Here is a 14,420-nt window from a genome sequence, read left to right on the forward strand (position 1 = left end):
TCAAACAAAAGTGGATTTATGGCAAATGAAATATCTGAATATAAAGACTTTGACATAAGAAGAGATTCTTAATTGAAGTTTATCACTATTCAAATTGATTTAATCAGAGCTTACATTCTTTTGACATCATTCAGTTAAAGTAAGTGATGTCCTTCTCAATCTCATATATCATTCAATATTTAAATTGTACCTGTTTCTTCTTGGCCTGTGACTCGGAAATCTCTTTGACACCGAATAACTTGATGGCTTGTTGGATGCGTTCTTGAAGACGAAACCTGGCCTTCTCCAGTCTGCTCCTCGCCATTGACCGGGCTTTTGCATGAACTTCACCGCGGACCATAACCGGTGGCTGTGGTGATGTTACAGTGTGCGGTTGCCCTCTTAGAATAGACTTGCATGTGTGTGTCCCAGAAGGAGATGAGCTTTCCTCTTCCTCTGGGACAGGACTTGGCAACCGTTTAGACAGAATCAGACTTGAAGCTTGAGCGTGAGATGTGTAAAGGGACTGAGGCTGAAACATGGATTCAGGTGCAGCTTCTTTTACAGGTCGAGAAAGAGGAGAGTGAATGTGAGGTACCGGTTCCCCCAGCGGCTGAGGCAGCATTTGGATTTTGACACGGGGTATGACAATGGTTGGTTCATCCCCCGTGTTCATTTGGGTCCTTTGTTGGGGATGAGATGGAATCTCAGGTGAAACCAGATGTGCGTCCTGGGTTTGCAGCATCATATTCCCAATCTGCTGTACATGTTTGCTTCTGGCGACAACAAATAGCCCTGCCTCCGGCTGTCTCTGTGTCTGACCGGCTGTTTCAACATGTCGCAGAAACCCAAGGGAACTAAACATTCCAAGAAGCTCCTAAAAAAAAGTTAAACACGTACGAAATATAAAAATATAATAAAAATATGAGTAACTGTTGAAGAACTGAGAGCTACCATACATTGGTTTAACTCACCCGGCAGTGCAAGGCTGCCTCGGAGATCCGGTCCTGCATGCCAGACGTACTGAGGTGATGCAGAGGAGACATTTTCTGTACTCGTGCCACAAGGTCCTGCAAATCCCGTCCCTCAGCTACAACCTGGTTCTCCAGCTGCAAGCCTCTGGATACCAGCGCCTAGAGAGACAATACAATAATGATCAAGCACAGGGACAAAAGACCTGGGGCCGATTTCACCAAATTTGCAACACCTTTTTCTCTCGCTAATTTTGTTTCACTAATCAAAATAAACACCATAATTAAGATCAATGAATGGCCTTATCTGCAATTTTTTAAAGTGTGCAAAGTTTTGGTTTGCTGACTTTGGCGATAGGTTCCAATGCGGAGCATCCTCTGTGGGTTTCCCCCGTTAGCTGCTGGTAACAGTCCAGAGCATCTGTGCTCCAGTGGTCCAGCTCAGCCAGACGGCCCTCCAGCCTGGACGCAGCCCGCTGCAGCTCTCCACAGCTCCTCTCTGCCTCAGCAAGCATCTGTCATACAGATACAAGTAATCAGAACTGAAACCTAGTTCATCATAGGGAGAGCAGCACTACGCACACAAGATATTAGATTTCCTCTTTGTAGTCTTATACCAATATTGGACAGCAGTGGTTGTGTGCTCACCTGTGCACTGGTTTAATAAAGCTCCACAAATGGTTTTCGTTCAAAACTGGAAGAACGACAAGACCTGTTTAAATTCATAACAGTCAGTCAGAGAGTTTTGGCAGCAGAGTACCTGTGGGAGATTTTGCTGGAGGTCCTCTGTGTGGCTTGTTTGAATGTTGGGAGATGAACTAAGAGAGGAAACATCCACCTCGGCCATCTTTTTACTCAGTAGCTAATAAAAGGGACAAGAAACAAAAAAGACAGACTAAGGTATGGAAAGATTTAAGAAACATGCCCATATTTTGCTGCTGATTTCGATCTACTCACACTTTAATATGCATCTTTACCAACCTGTAATTTCTGCCTGTTAGCCTTCAGTGGGACTGAAGAAACCTCCAGCGGCTGCCTCAGTAGACAGCTGGCCTCCTGGGTCAGTGAATGCACCGTTTGAAGGCCGACAATGGGCTCTGATGATACTTCCTATGAAAGAGATGCATTTGTTAGAAAAATAATCAAATGTTAGTTAGGTGAAGTAATTGAAATAATTTTTAACGGGGTAACTAGTAATGCGTAACCTATTACATTTCAAAACTATCAACCTTTATCTGTGTCCGTATATATTTATCTCTGTCTAAAGTTAGCTTTTATGTCGCATTCAAAATGAAATAATAAATCATGACACAGTTTGAGAGTAATTCCTCAAATCATGACATTAGGAGTGATTTGTATTCATCTTAACTGCACCGTATACTTACAAACGTTGTCCTCTTGATGCATCCGGCCCACTGCATGTTGACCTTGCTGAGTTGCTCGGCCAGAGCGAGGCTTGTTGAAGATTCTGTCACTTCAATGAGTAGGTTCCCCGCCTCGTTTAACTCGGCCTGACATGACGTCCACTCACTCATGTCCTACACAAACCAAAATAATAGTTGGGAATTTCAGCTTTCAACACACTGCACTTCCTAGTGAGAGCAACGTTGGTATCTGTTGTGTGAGTTATTTATTGACAGATTTCAGATAAGAGGTTACCTGCATCCCCACAGGAGGAATCTGGGCGTGTGAGTCTATCTTCTGTGCCAGCCATGTGTGTAGAGAAGCAAGACACTTGTTGTAAGTCTCCCATGTAGACGCCACTTTAGCCATAATCCCTCTCACAGCCGTGACAGCCTGCGAGACCAGTTCAGCTTCATTTTCTGCTTCTTTCACCTGACGAGGGACAAGCTGGGAATCTTCACGTGAGTGGGGAGAGAAGAGTTAGCAGAGGTCAAGTCTTCCCTCTTAAAAATACAGTCTTAAAGGTTGAGTAGGTGATTCTATTCAGAAACACTTTTTGATGTATTACTTGTAATCCTCGTAACATACTGAGAACAATGAATAAATGAAACACCCTGACATAAAAACATTTTTAAAAATGTCATCTGTGGCCGTGGCAGGACTGTTAAAACCCCGTCCAATCAAAAAAGTCGGGCCGGAGAAAATAATTCTGAACAAAGCCTCCCCTTAGTTCAGAATTTTTGGTTCTGTGATGTGTTCAAAGTTTCTGCATTTTTTCCAGATGACCTACTCTGCCTTTCATCAAAGATTAAGCTGGAATTGTATCCTTACAAACCTCTTTACACAAACTTTATCTTTACACTTTACACTTTACACTCATACCTAGCGCGGCCTTGCTGGTGTAAGCAAGCGCCCTCTCCTTCAGGTTTTGCAGAGCGTCCATCAGAATTAAAAGCAGTCCTTGGCGCTCCACTGTTTCCTAGACAACAAACCAAAGAAGTGATAACATTTGCTGGGTTACACTTATCAGATGTGTATTTTTTCAACTAAATGCCAAGAGTATAACATTTGATACATTTAGTTTTATTTTATGTCATTCTTTCTTATTTCCCATTTCTGGAACTGGTGTAACAAGGCTGCTGTTCTTTTAGATACATACATGCCAGTCCTGCAGAAGCAGAAGTACTGCCTCCTGAGATGTGTAGGGAGCTTTCCAGGTCTGAATCTTAGCACTGATGCGACCCAGGAGATCCAGTACGGTGTGCCGAGATTCCTCGTATTCCAACTTGATCCCTTGATACTTGGCTGTCACTCGGATATTAGTTAAGCTGTTTTCAGAAAAAGGTGTTAATGCATTATTATGCTGCATTAGTTCAAAGTTCAAAACCTTCCTGCAGGTTTGCGAGGAGATGTGAATATATATATATTTTTAATACAATTCAGTAACAACAGAAGTAGAACAACTGCCACGCACCTTCTTTTTATGTCATCAAACCTTTCATGGGGCACAGCTTCGTTCCCCGAGTCATCCACGTTGTGGTAGGTATCAAGGATATTCACATGGAGGCTCATCTCCTTAATTAAAGTCTGAAAAAAAAAAACAGCGAAAAAGATTATTAGAAGTTTCACGTCTCAAAACATTGTTATGCTGTCTGTTTGCCCTAAATAACCTTAAGCGTGTCTTGTTGAGCTCTCGCTTCTTTAGCAGCATCTGCATGATCTTTCACTATTCCTCCATCTTCTGTTAGCGATGCCTCTGCCCGCTGCAGCCACGCGACGACTGAGTCCAGAGGAGGAGGAAGGCTTGAGTCCAGGTCGGCTTTACATCTCTGCAGCTGGGGGAATGACACACAAATATGGTTATAGTCTGATGAGTGCTCTCGAAGCATTTCTCATTCATCTGGAGAGAGAAAGCAAACTTGGGAGCAAGCATGTGTCCCATTTTTTCCTCACTAATTATTGCATTATGCTATTTAATGAATAAAAACACCCCACAGGATGCAAGGATTTCCTCACCTCCGTTTCCAGACGATCCCACGCTGCTCTGAGAGCACACTGCTCTTGGCTCAGCTCAGGGCAGCGTCTTATGGCGGCAAGGAGGGTCATCACCGGCCTCCTTTGCTCAGCGAAGGAGGCAGCAAGGTTCTGAAACACCTGACGCAGCAAACATATACAATACTATACAACTACACAAAATAATACACACCGGTGAATGCTTTCTTCTTTCAGTTCTCTTACATGATATTTTTCTGCAAAGCTTGATGTCTCTGTAGCCGTCCGTGCGTCTGACAGTTCCTGGTAGGATTGCTGCAGCCAGGAAGTCACCTCTAGTGCTCGCTCACTGGAAGAGACCTATTTTTTTAAAATGTAAACGCTCAGTTACTACACTTGTGTTCACAGAGGTGAAAAAAGTTGCGTAATTAGTGTAAGAAATATGTGCCACTCTCACACAGACCTAAGGGTTAACCTAAACTATGTTTCAACTGAGAGCAATTATTTTGACCCCTGGAAACATCAACGTACATTTAGAAAAGTAACCTGCAGGAATAACCATGTATCTCATAACAGCTGATGTGTTAGTCAATACAATTTGCAAAATGGACAAATGAAGAAGAAAAGAAGGGCTTCTTTGCTTGGCATGGAGCTACCTGATGTAGCGGCGAGACAGCGATTGCTGGAGTGAAGTAAGCGGGCAAGTTGACAGGTGAAGGAGAAAAGGGCTGGACCAGAGGAAACAGCTACAGCACCGCCAGCAGAAGAGAACAGGGAGAATCAATTACAGCCTCAGTTTCATGCAAGAGAAGGGATCAAGCTTGAAAGAGGGAAGGAAGACTTCAGGAAACAGCCATACTTGTACTCTGCAGTTACGGAAGAATAAGAAGGTCGATTTGACTGGAAGCAAGGCTATCAGTTCTGCAGTAAAGTCCTTGAAGAAGGCTTGAAAGTCAAAGTGACTCTGCCTACCTGCAGATGGTCATCAGGTGCTGGCATGTCATTGGAGTACTGGAGGAACTGGGCCACGTAGGTCATAATGGACTTCTCATCAGGGTCTTTAACATCAACATCTGAGGTGAAAGTTAACACGAGTTAACACAGTAAAGTTCTTTGGTAAAATGGGTGAACAGGGTAATATCCATTGAAAATGGTCATAACTATCATAGTCAAAGGTTTCTATTAAAATAAAATCACTCTTCTGATTGAGATATACTCTTTAGAACTACTCAACAATACTACTGAGTAAGCCTCACCCCGGGGCTCCAGAAGGCGGGGGATGTGGAGCTCCCTCTCTGCCAGGTGAAACGCCTCTTCCAGGTTCTCCTGGTTGGTTCTGGACTGGACCAGTGAGAGATCAGCCAGCTGTGGTCTGAGGGAACACAGGATGGCCAAGAAGGCCTCTCCACTTCTCCAGCTGGACTTAAAGTTCTTCACACTGATGGAGCAACCGACCCTGGAGCGAGAGAGACAGGCGGAGGATAAGTTTAGGATTAGTAGTGTACATATCATGCTCATATTCAGGTTCAAACTTGTACTTGGGGATTCTGCTGGAGCATGTTTATATGCTTTGAAAAACAGTCTTTTTCTATTACTGTCTGTCTGATTGTACCTGTATTCACCCTCTTTTTGAAGCGCTCCATTTCAGCCATTGCTTTGACTGTTACATTCAGAGCCCCAAGAAATCTACTGTAGCTTATGGGATGACAATGGCCAAGTTAAATCATGCAAAAACTAGAGAAACATGGAAATCCAGCAAGGTATAGGACAAGCTGGAGTCCCAATTGTAAGGAGCCACCATGATGGCCACCACCACCTTAACTTACACCCATCCTTTTCCATAAATTAAACACATGGCATGGCTTTGTTTTAAGCATATACAGTGAATAACTCACTTTTGACATTGGTCCCTGACCCACATGAGCAGGACCTTCTTGGCGGACATTCGAAAGCGCTTGTGGAGAGGCGACGCCCGGCCTGCAGGGGCTGGACTGGCTGGGACTGGACTGCCAGACCAGGAGTCCAGGCTGGCCAGAGAGTCGAGGGAGGAATGACAGGAACTGTAGGAGAGAGTGCTGGCCAGCTCCTCAATCTAAAACAGAGATAGTAAAACAATATATTGGATATCAAATTATCTTCTTCTTTTCCTCCTCTTTCCTTTTTCACAATAGCAGCAGGTTAGTATGTTTTCATTGCTACTTACATGACAGTGGAGGATGATGGTCCATATGAGTCCAAGGATGATGGAGGGCCGTCCATCTATGATATCTGGGATGTTTATGTTTACTAATTTGATCTACACCAACCAAACACAAGAAATTATACATTTAAACACACATTCAGGTGCCTTGTTTTGGGGTTTTTTTGCAGAAACTTACAGATTTTTTCTTGAGAAAGTTCAGTGCTGTGTCGATGTTGGCCCTTTTCTGGAAAAGCCCTCGGCCCCTTTGTCTTTTCTGTGGAGACGAATTACAACGTTAGCGTAATTGTGTTAACAAGGTTCATTGTAGCATGTTTTTGTGTTGTTTGGGCTTCTTTTTTAGGAATTAGAAATCTATTCAACTCACTAATAACAGAAGCACACTGTAGAAACTCACCATAGGTTGGCCACTCATCACCTCCAATAGGTCCAGCAGCTGTGAGCCATCTCTGAGGTCAGAGAAGATGTCCGACACAAATGAGGGAGGGCATCTCTGTAAGAAGCATACATTTGATAATATCAAATAAGCACCATTTGGTGAGACATTTCTTGCATCATTTTATGCAAAACGGGAAGTTGTTCAGTGTAAAAGAAGCAAAAGGTTGATGGAAAAATACTTTCTGAAATATTTATCTTTTTGCAAACCACAGAAGAAAATCTAAAGTGTAACAGGAAGTAAAATGATTTCATGGAAATGTGCTCTACTTGGGAAACACTAAAAATACGGTGTATTCAATTTTGATAATTTATTTGCACTGACATGATTTTTTAAAGTCGCTTTACAAATAATCCAAAAAGTCAGAGCCTCCATATTCTGTCTTTCATGAAACTGGTTTAAGGCTTTAGGCTGAGTCACAACAGCGAACCTTGTCAGTGGATTCTGATAGGTGCAACAGATGGCAGGTTACGAACCAGTGGTTTGAGAGCGCAGTCGTAAGGACATGAGGTTATGAAGAGGTGACTGGATTCAAATTACCTTAACTGAACCACTATTTTTAATCCAGTCACAAGCAGCTCAAGGTCTCTTTCCAACAAGATCCTCGATGAGCTGCACTGAACCTCACCGGCTAAACGATGAGTCAGCATGTCTATGTCCTGCTTGATAGGATTTATAGCACGAACACAGCAACACAGATACGTCATTCTTTCAACACTTTAACTTCCACTTCAATGCTTGTGTCATTTCCCAAATTAAAGGCAGATTTTGGAAAATACAGAAGACAAAATATCTCAAACTTTTACTAAACCTTAACAGGTCGACATGAAGAGTATCTAAAAGGGGCACAGCATGCTCGTTTTCAGATTCACACTTCTAGTTTGTGTTTTAAATGGCACATTTCTACATGCTTTAATGCTCAAAAAACAGACTTTTTTTCCTCCACTCTGTTTAATGAATAAAGCTGGATTTTACACTTTGTCTGAAACCCCCCTCCTGAAAAATCCCCATCTCCTCTGATTGGCTAGTGAGAAAAATACGGCGCACCTTTGCAAAGGAACCGTGTGTTCCAGTGCTCATACGTAGAGTTTAGTATGTTTATCATTGCCTGTGTGACATTAGAGCAAGTCGGGATGAAGTCGGACACAAATCTAATTGTGCAGCGATCACTGGTGATAAAATCTGCATGGCCTGGTTTCATGTTGAACCTGTTTTTCATCTAAATCTGTTTGAAACTGAGCAGTTTCTTGTTTTCTCCAACAAATGCAACACTATGTTCATATCCATAAGCCTATAAGCATCACGCATAAATATATCTCAACATACCTGAGAGAGTTGAGCATTTATCCAGTTGGTGAATGTCCTTTTCTGAATCTGCTCATGCTCCACTGTCAAGGAAACGGACAAACAAATTGTGATCTATATGCATTCAGAACAAGATTTATATGGAGGTGGTTTCTGATCTCTGGCATCAATACAGTTATGAAGTACTGGCTACTAAAACCCTCATTCTCAGATGATATTTGATGACTGTAACATAAGAAACACATATATCTGGATGAAATAAATTAGTAAAGTGCATCCCTGGTATGTTTCAGTCCCCTGAATATGACTATATATATATGTGTCACACAACACTAAAATACATATCAATATATTCCTCAAAATAATTACTTTCTCTGACTGCTGCTGTAAAATCAATAATAATCCAGAAATGTGGGAACCCTGATCTGAACAGCAGGTCGGTCATAAGCTACTCACCGACATCAGAGGACTGAAGGACTTTTCGGCCCTCCATGCTTATGACTGTTAGTCAATAAATCCATGTGCATATTGAGTAAAGATTCTTCTTAAACTGACATATAACTGCGAGCAATAGATGACCCAGAGCGGCAGGCTTCCTCTTTAAGCTAAAGTAAGGCTACGGGCTGGGAGCTGGCTTCCAAGACCGTGACAGACATAGATACTGATACTATACACAGAGACACACTCAGTGGTGATGAACACCCAGACAGACTGATGCACACACACTATGTGAGGGTTTTGGGCATACATGGTTCTCAACCAAAACATGAACCTTTACTATATATAACATTATAAAGGTGCTCCTTGTTACAGTATTATAGACAGTGACAGACAGCTTAGAGAATGAAGCAAGTATTTTAGGAAATTGCCTGTCTGGCCACTTCAAGCTTGAAGAGTTTATTGGTGTCACTTACCACCTCAAAGCATTTTATTACTTCAATTAAAAAATGTTCCTTGCCTTTTTTCCTGCAGAACGAACATAGCTAGTATTTAATAGCGTTTTAATCACTTGACTCCACCCGTGTCAGTTCAGCTGACTTGCCCAGTGGGAGGCGTCTCCACATTGGCTTCTTGCTTCAAGCCATTGTAAGACGGCATCAGTAAATATTTTTTCTCAGGTCGAATTAGGACCCCTTTCACATGTATAGAGCTGATTTAATACAAACATTACTGAACAGGCTAAGAGTACGTATCTGTAGAGTTATCACTTTTAGTTAAGTTACCCTGTGAATAACTCCCCCCCCCCCCCCCCCCCTCTCAGTCAAGCACAATTATTTCTTGTTGTTAATAATACATGTAACTCAACCAGTGTTAACAGTTAACCTGCACTTTTCACTTTTTAGGAACTTCTTTTGGTTATGAAATAATAATAATAAATAATATATAATATGTCACCTCAGAGTGATGCAAGTCACATTGAAATAGTACTACAACGCATCACATGTTAAAACAGCTACAAACGTATGGAAATATTCTGACCTTGGAGGAGCATGTGCACATTGTCAATGTCCAATGGAATGCCTCCATCGTCCTCCTCCGCTCCTCCTGAAGCCATGTAGTCCTCCAACCACAGATGGAACCCTCAGGATGGTCCAGGAGACATGGGTTAGGAATCTGTCCACTCAAGAGAAATCCACATAGAAAAAAGAAAAAAGAAAGAAAATGCTACGGGTAAATACTGCTGTGTGTCAAAGTTGATCCAAAACATTTAAGTTAGCCGCCTCCACTGCCTGTTAGTCATGCTGAGAACACACCCAACCACACCCACACCTTCCCACAGATACAAGCACACACATGCAAACGCTCCAACAAAGAGCTCAAAGAGGAGGAGTAACTGCTGCATACAAAGATCCAGTGCCCACATAACGTAGATATACAAAAATAGACGGCCTGGTCACAAATCTTCAACATACCTGTAGCAGGGCTGTCGTCACTGAAGACTGCTAGTGCATTCTGAATCACAACGAAGACCCAGTAGAGTGTGTAGCATGTGCAATGAATGTCCTCCGTCGTGTCCTTTCATATTGGCACAACTCTGCGATGATTCACCGTGTGGAGTCCCTTCAAATAGGACTCGGCCTTAGGTGCTCAAAAATGAAACAAGGTGCCTCTTGTCTATTGGAGCGTGAACAGAAACAACAGTGGAAAGTCCCGCCCACTCTCTCCACAGGCACAAATCACACTCCTGCACGCTCTCATACAAAGTAAAAACAGCATCTCAAATCCCAAAGTCTTCGTCTTCAAAAGCTGATTCTTGTTACTTATGTTGGGACAGTTGACACTCAAGGACACTGAGAAAGTTCTTCGGTTTGACCCATTAATGTGAACCAGTTTCAGGTTCCCTTTAGGGCATGTGCCAACTCATGACTCTGCAATATGCAATATTTAATAAAAAATTAAATTCAGATTTTACTCTCTCAGTCTGTTTCAGAGATCTTTTGAGGAGACCAGAAGATAAACATGCTGCACTCACAGTAAAGCATGTTCCATTTTACCCTTGAGAGCAGTGCCAGTGTTTTATTTGTTGTTTCACTATGGAGAGCAGGCAGAGCTGGTGGAAAGTCTGTAGCCACGTAGCAGCTGCACCCTCACCTCATACTGCCACCTGTGCTGTGGCAGTGGCACAGGCACCAAAAAGAAAAACAATATATAAGGTTGAATTGTTCCACTCGAAGTCTAAATCTGTGTAACATACCAGTTGGGGAATAAACACACACCATGATTACAGTGTAGGAAAGTAAGGTGTTGTGTTTTGCTTGTTTTTTCATTTTCAAAAGGTTATTATAGCGAGGTCCAAGGTGTTTAGAAAAGATAGATTAGAAAAGATCCAATAACTTGTCAGTGGAAACTGGTATCCAGTTGAATTGCATAAATATGTAACAGTCATCAAACTGTCAACAGTAATAATACATTTTTTCAGTCAGTTCTTGTTTACCTCAAGACATGGAGCATAATGTGCAACTCTAAAGGTCTAACAAGAGGACCAGTTGTTTGCCTCTGAGCGCACACATATCCACAACTTCTTGTGTTTTCAGATGGCTGACCAATACATCCAATTTGACACAGCCTTATCTTGAATTTCTGGGAACCATATCCGTTTTTCTTGCTCAGTGGCCACAACAGAAGGAATCTTTGAGAATGACTAAAATGAGCTTCAGTCCCATGATGTTTTTCATTTTGGACAGAACAATGATTAAGTCACATCCCCACTGTCAGATGGAAATTGTAGTTTCAGTAGAAATGGATCAAATTTAATTCTCAGAATGGAACTTTAATTAATGCATTTATGTAAAGTACTTTAATGTTGTATTAACTATTGACTATTCAATATATATTTGTATTAATTCATTCGGAATCTGTGAGCATAACATAATCCCCAGATTACCACAAAAAATGATGGTCACGTCCTCAAGGTGGAGCCACGAGATAGTTAGACAGGTCTCTAATAAATGTATCGTTTACCGCCGTTTGGTGGCGCTACACAACAAACGTGTATGAAATTACAACACAGTTGAGTAGAAGAAGAGTTCTCCCACGACTTTGACGTTTAGCAGCAGCAAGTCCTGACCTTCTCACTGCAGCGTGACAAACTAAGAAAGTAAGGATTCACACTACACGCAAAGCCACTTTATTAGTAACAGACAGCTTTGTTGCCTCACGAAGGCACTTTAAACTGAATAATTTGTTCTTACTGTGGTTATGTATGCTTCTTTTGCAGTTGCTCGGCTAGCTGACAACTAGCTAGCTAGCTTCGTTCTAGTTGTACACCAGAGAAGATGCTAATACGCTAGCCCGGCTCCATTGATTGAAGTAGTTGGCTAAATAAACGATATAGATATATATCACCTCACGTTACATGTCTGCTTTTAAATATTCTCCTCCTAGGTTAACCGACGTGTACACATTTATTTGTAACGACGACGTGGGTAGATTTCGAGGTTGTAATGATAGCGTTAGCACTAACATTAGGGTTAGCCAAATAGGTTGCGTTATCTGCGGTAAAGTTAACGAGAATATAAAACGTCTCTTATTGCACTAACAGTTAAGATTATACAAGTGAAATTCCGCTATATTAGCAATTAGGTTTTTGTTTACCTCTTTCTTCGGCATTGCCCTCGGTGTCCAAAGTCATTTGCTAGGCCCGACATAGCTGAGGGTCAGGGTAGCATTCAACCAACCAAGTTAACTGAATGTTTGTTGTTTCTAAAACTTGGCTTCAGGCAACGTTAGTGCAGTCTAATGTATGAACAATGTTTTATGCCAAAAGTAGGAGCTTTTAAGGTGAATTAAATAACGCAAATTAGTCCAGCCAGGTAAGCCTAAGAGTAACACACCAGTTAACCGATAGACTTGTGGATTGTTTGGTGTGGTCTTTCTCCAATGCATGACACTTTAGGCCTTCTGATGAACTGCTATGAGTTTGTCATTGTACATGAGCGCTGCCCCTTGTGACTTTTTCATAGATGGCTGGAAGCGCATTTGCAGGTTGGTGGGTGAAGATGAGCCCTTACTACTCAAAGGCGTACCAGGAGATGTGGCCAGGCATTGGCATCATGGCATACCTGTACTACAAAGTTTCCTTTGGAGGTGAGTTCAAGACGTCCTGATTTGTACAGCATGTCACAAATTCAGCGGCACTCAGCAATACAACCTGATTGCGGAGTAATTTCGTCGACCTTTGATTACAGAATGTGACGTCCACACCGAAATTTGACATCATTGTAGTTGACATAAATTTTAGTAATTCGAATAGTTTGAGGTTGAAAAGCGATCAGGTTTTGCACTTCTTTGTGGGAGGTGAGCTGCATGAATCTGCAAAAAACACCACTAAATATAGCACAACAAAGGCAACTGTACTCAGTTATATATTGTTTTATGAGATTGCTGAATTCGTGGGTGTGAATTAATCAAGTGCTAAATGTAAGTAGCTGTAACTCAGATATATTGTAAATGGGTTAATCTGACTAACATCTGTTTCTTTCTATTCTAGGCAATAAGGCTGTGAAGGACAGTAAGTAGCCAAACATTTTGTTTGTTCAAATTATCTTAAAATGGTTTGGCAGAGATATACTGTGAGACTACCGTTATACATTTGTCTACCATCAAATTGTGTTGTATCATTGGTAATGACCCCTGACCTCTGGGTGTGTTGGCCATTCTGGTCAATCAATGAGCAGGACTGATATATGCAATATTGATTTTGTTTTTGTTTTTTCAATAATGTATGAGCTATCTAATTTGCTGTTCATTACAGTGGGGCTATAAAGGTGTGTCCCTCTATGCCCGGAGATTCTGCAATCAGTTGTGCTGCTACATATTCTCTAGATGTTGCTGGCAAACGGCTAATTGAGTCATTACTGGCTGAATTATTTTTTGGGGGGAGACTTTGTTTAAAGTCTGTCCATGCTTACTTGGACAGGGTTTATTGAATATATTTGTGTTAATAAACATGTTCAATTTTGTGCTTCTCTTTTCACAGAGCCTTCTCATTGAGTTTCCCACCCTGCCGACCACCTCTGCACCTGTCGTAAAATAATGCCCGACCCTTAGTCCTGAAGTCCAGCTTCACATTGGAATTTTTGTTAATATGAAACAAATAAAGTTACTATCTAAAACTTTGATTTTTTCGTTGTTGGTTTTTACTGATTTACTTGTTGGGAATATAAAGTAATGCCACTTGAGATTTTCTAAAACTTTTTATTTAGCAATGAACAATACGTTTACTTACCTACTACATCCTCATTTTGTGTCTCGTTCAATGGCACATTGGGTTAGTCCAGATTACGTGGTCCGTTTTTAGACTTTTATTTTAGTGTTTGGCATATGCAGTTGTGGGAGAATGTGTGAGCTATTAATAGCCAATGAATCACAGTTTGGGTTTATGTTTTAACTGATTGAACAGAATTAAATGGAGCACAGCCATATGTGTCTTGAGTGGATGTGGTTGGTCATTCCTGGAAGCCAGACATCACTAATTTAACTAATTACTGATAGTACTAACCCATTTGATAACAATGAACACCTGCATCTGCACACTCAACTCTTTAACATGAGACAGTCTGAATGGTACTTAATTTGCAATGGCAGATTTAACATCAATGATCTAATTCTTTTGAACTGCTCAATCTGGGTT

At 41.5% G+C, this 14,420-nt stretch overlaps 1 protein-coding gene across 6 annotated transcripts in view; it reads right to left on the reverse strand.

The window, feature by feature from the left end:
- Window positions 1-10,329, reverse strand: part of syne2a (spectrin repeat containing, nuclear envelope 2a) — a 69,998-nt gene extending 59,669 nt beyond the window's left edge. For all 6 annotated transcript variants that reach the window (XM_084031287.1, XM_084031283.1, XM_084031285.1 and 3 more), the window contains exons 1-22: window positions 10,201-10,329; window positions 9,767-9,901; window positions 8,309-8,370; window positions 6,944-7,039; window positions 6,725-6,802; window positions 6,550-6,642; window positions 6,242-6,438; window positions 5,603-5,802; window positions 5,319-5,419; window positions 4,593-4,706; window positions 4,371-4,508; window positions 4,025-4,189; window positions 3,829-3,941; window positions 3,514-3,682; window positions 3,237-3,333; window positions 2,610-2,809; window positions 2,336-2,488; window positions 1,932-2,060; window positions 1,711-1,812; window positions 1,298-1,465; window positions 954-1,112; window positions 191-856 (exon numbers count right to left, since the gene is read on the reverse strand). In XM_084031287.1, the coding sequence (XP_083887413.1) occupies window positions 191-856; window positions 954-1,112; window positions 1,298-1,465; window positions 1,711-1,812; window positions 1,932-2,060; window positions 2,336-2,488; window positions 2,610-2,809; window positions 3,237-3,333; window positions 3,514-3,682; window positions 3,829-3,941; window positions 4,025-4,189; window positions 4,371-4,508; window positions 4,593-4,706; window positions 5,319-5,419; window positions 5,603-5,802; window positions 6,242-6,438; window positions 6,550-6,642; window positions 6,725-6,802; window positions 6,944-7,039; window positions 8,309-8,370; window positions 9,767-9,842 (3,276 nt within the window). In that variant the 5' untranslated portion in view covers window positions 9,843-9,901; window positions 10,201-10,329. The remainder of the gene's footprint in view (window positions 1-190; window positions 857-953; window positions 1,113-1,297; window positions 1,466-1,710; window positions 1,813-1,931; window positions 2,061-2,335; window positions 2,489-2,609; window positions 2,810-3,236; window positions 3,334-3,513; window positions 3,683-3,828; window positions 3,942-4,024; window positions 4,190-4,370; window positions 4,509-4,592; window positions 4,707-5,318; window positions 5,420-5,602; window positions 5,803-6,241; window positions 6,439-6,549; window positions 6,643-6,724; window positions 6,803-6,943; window positions 7,040-8,308; window positions 8,371-9,766; window positions 9,902-10,200) is intronic.
- Window positions 10,330-14,420: the final 4,091 nt, after the last annotated feature.

The sequence above is a fragment of the Eutrigla gurnardus genome, assembly GCF_963514095.1.
Source record: "Eutrigla gurnardus genome assembly, chromosome: 16".
Classification (NCBI taxonomy): Eukaryota; Metazoa; Chordata; class Actinopteri; order Perciformes; family Triglidae; genus Eutrigla; species Eutrigla gurnardus.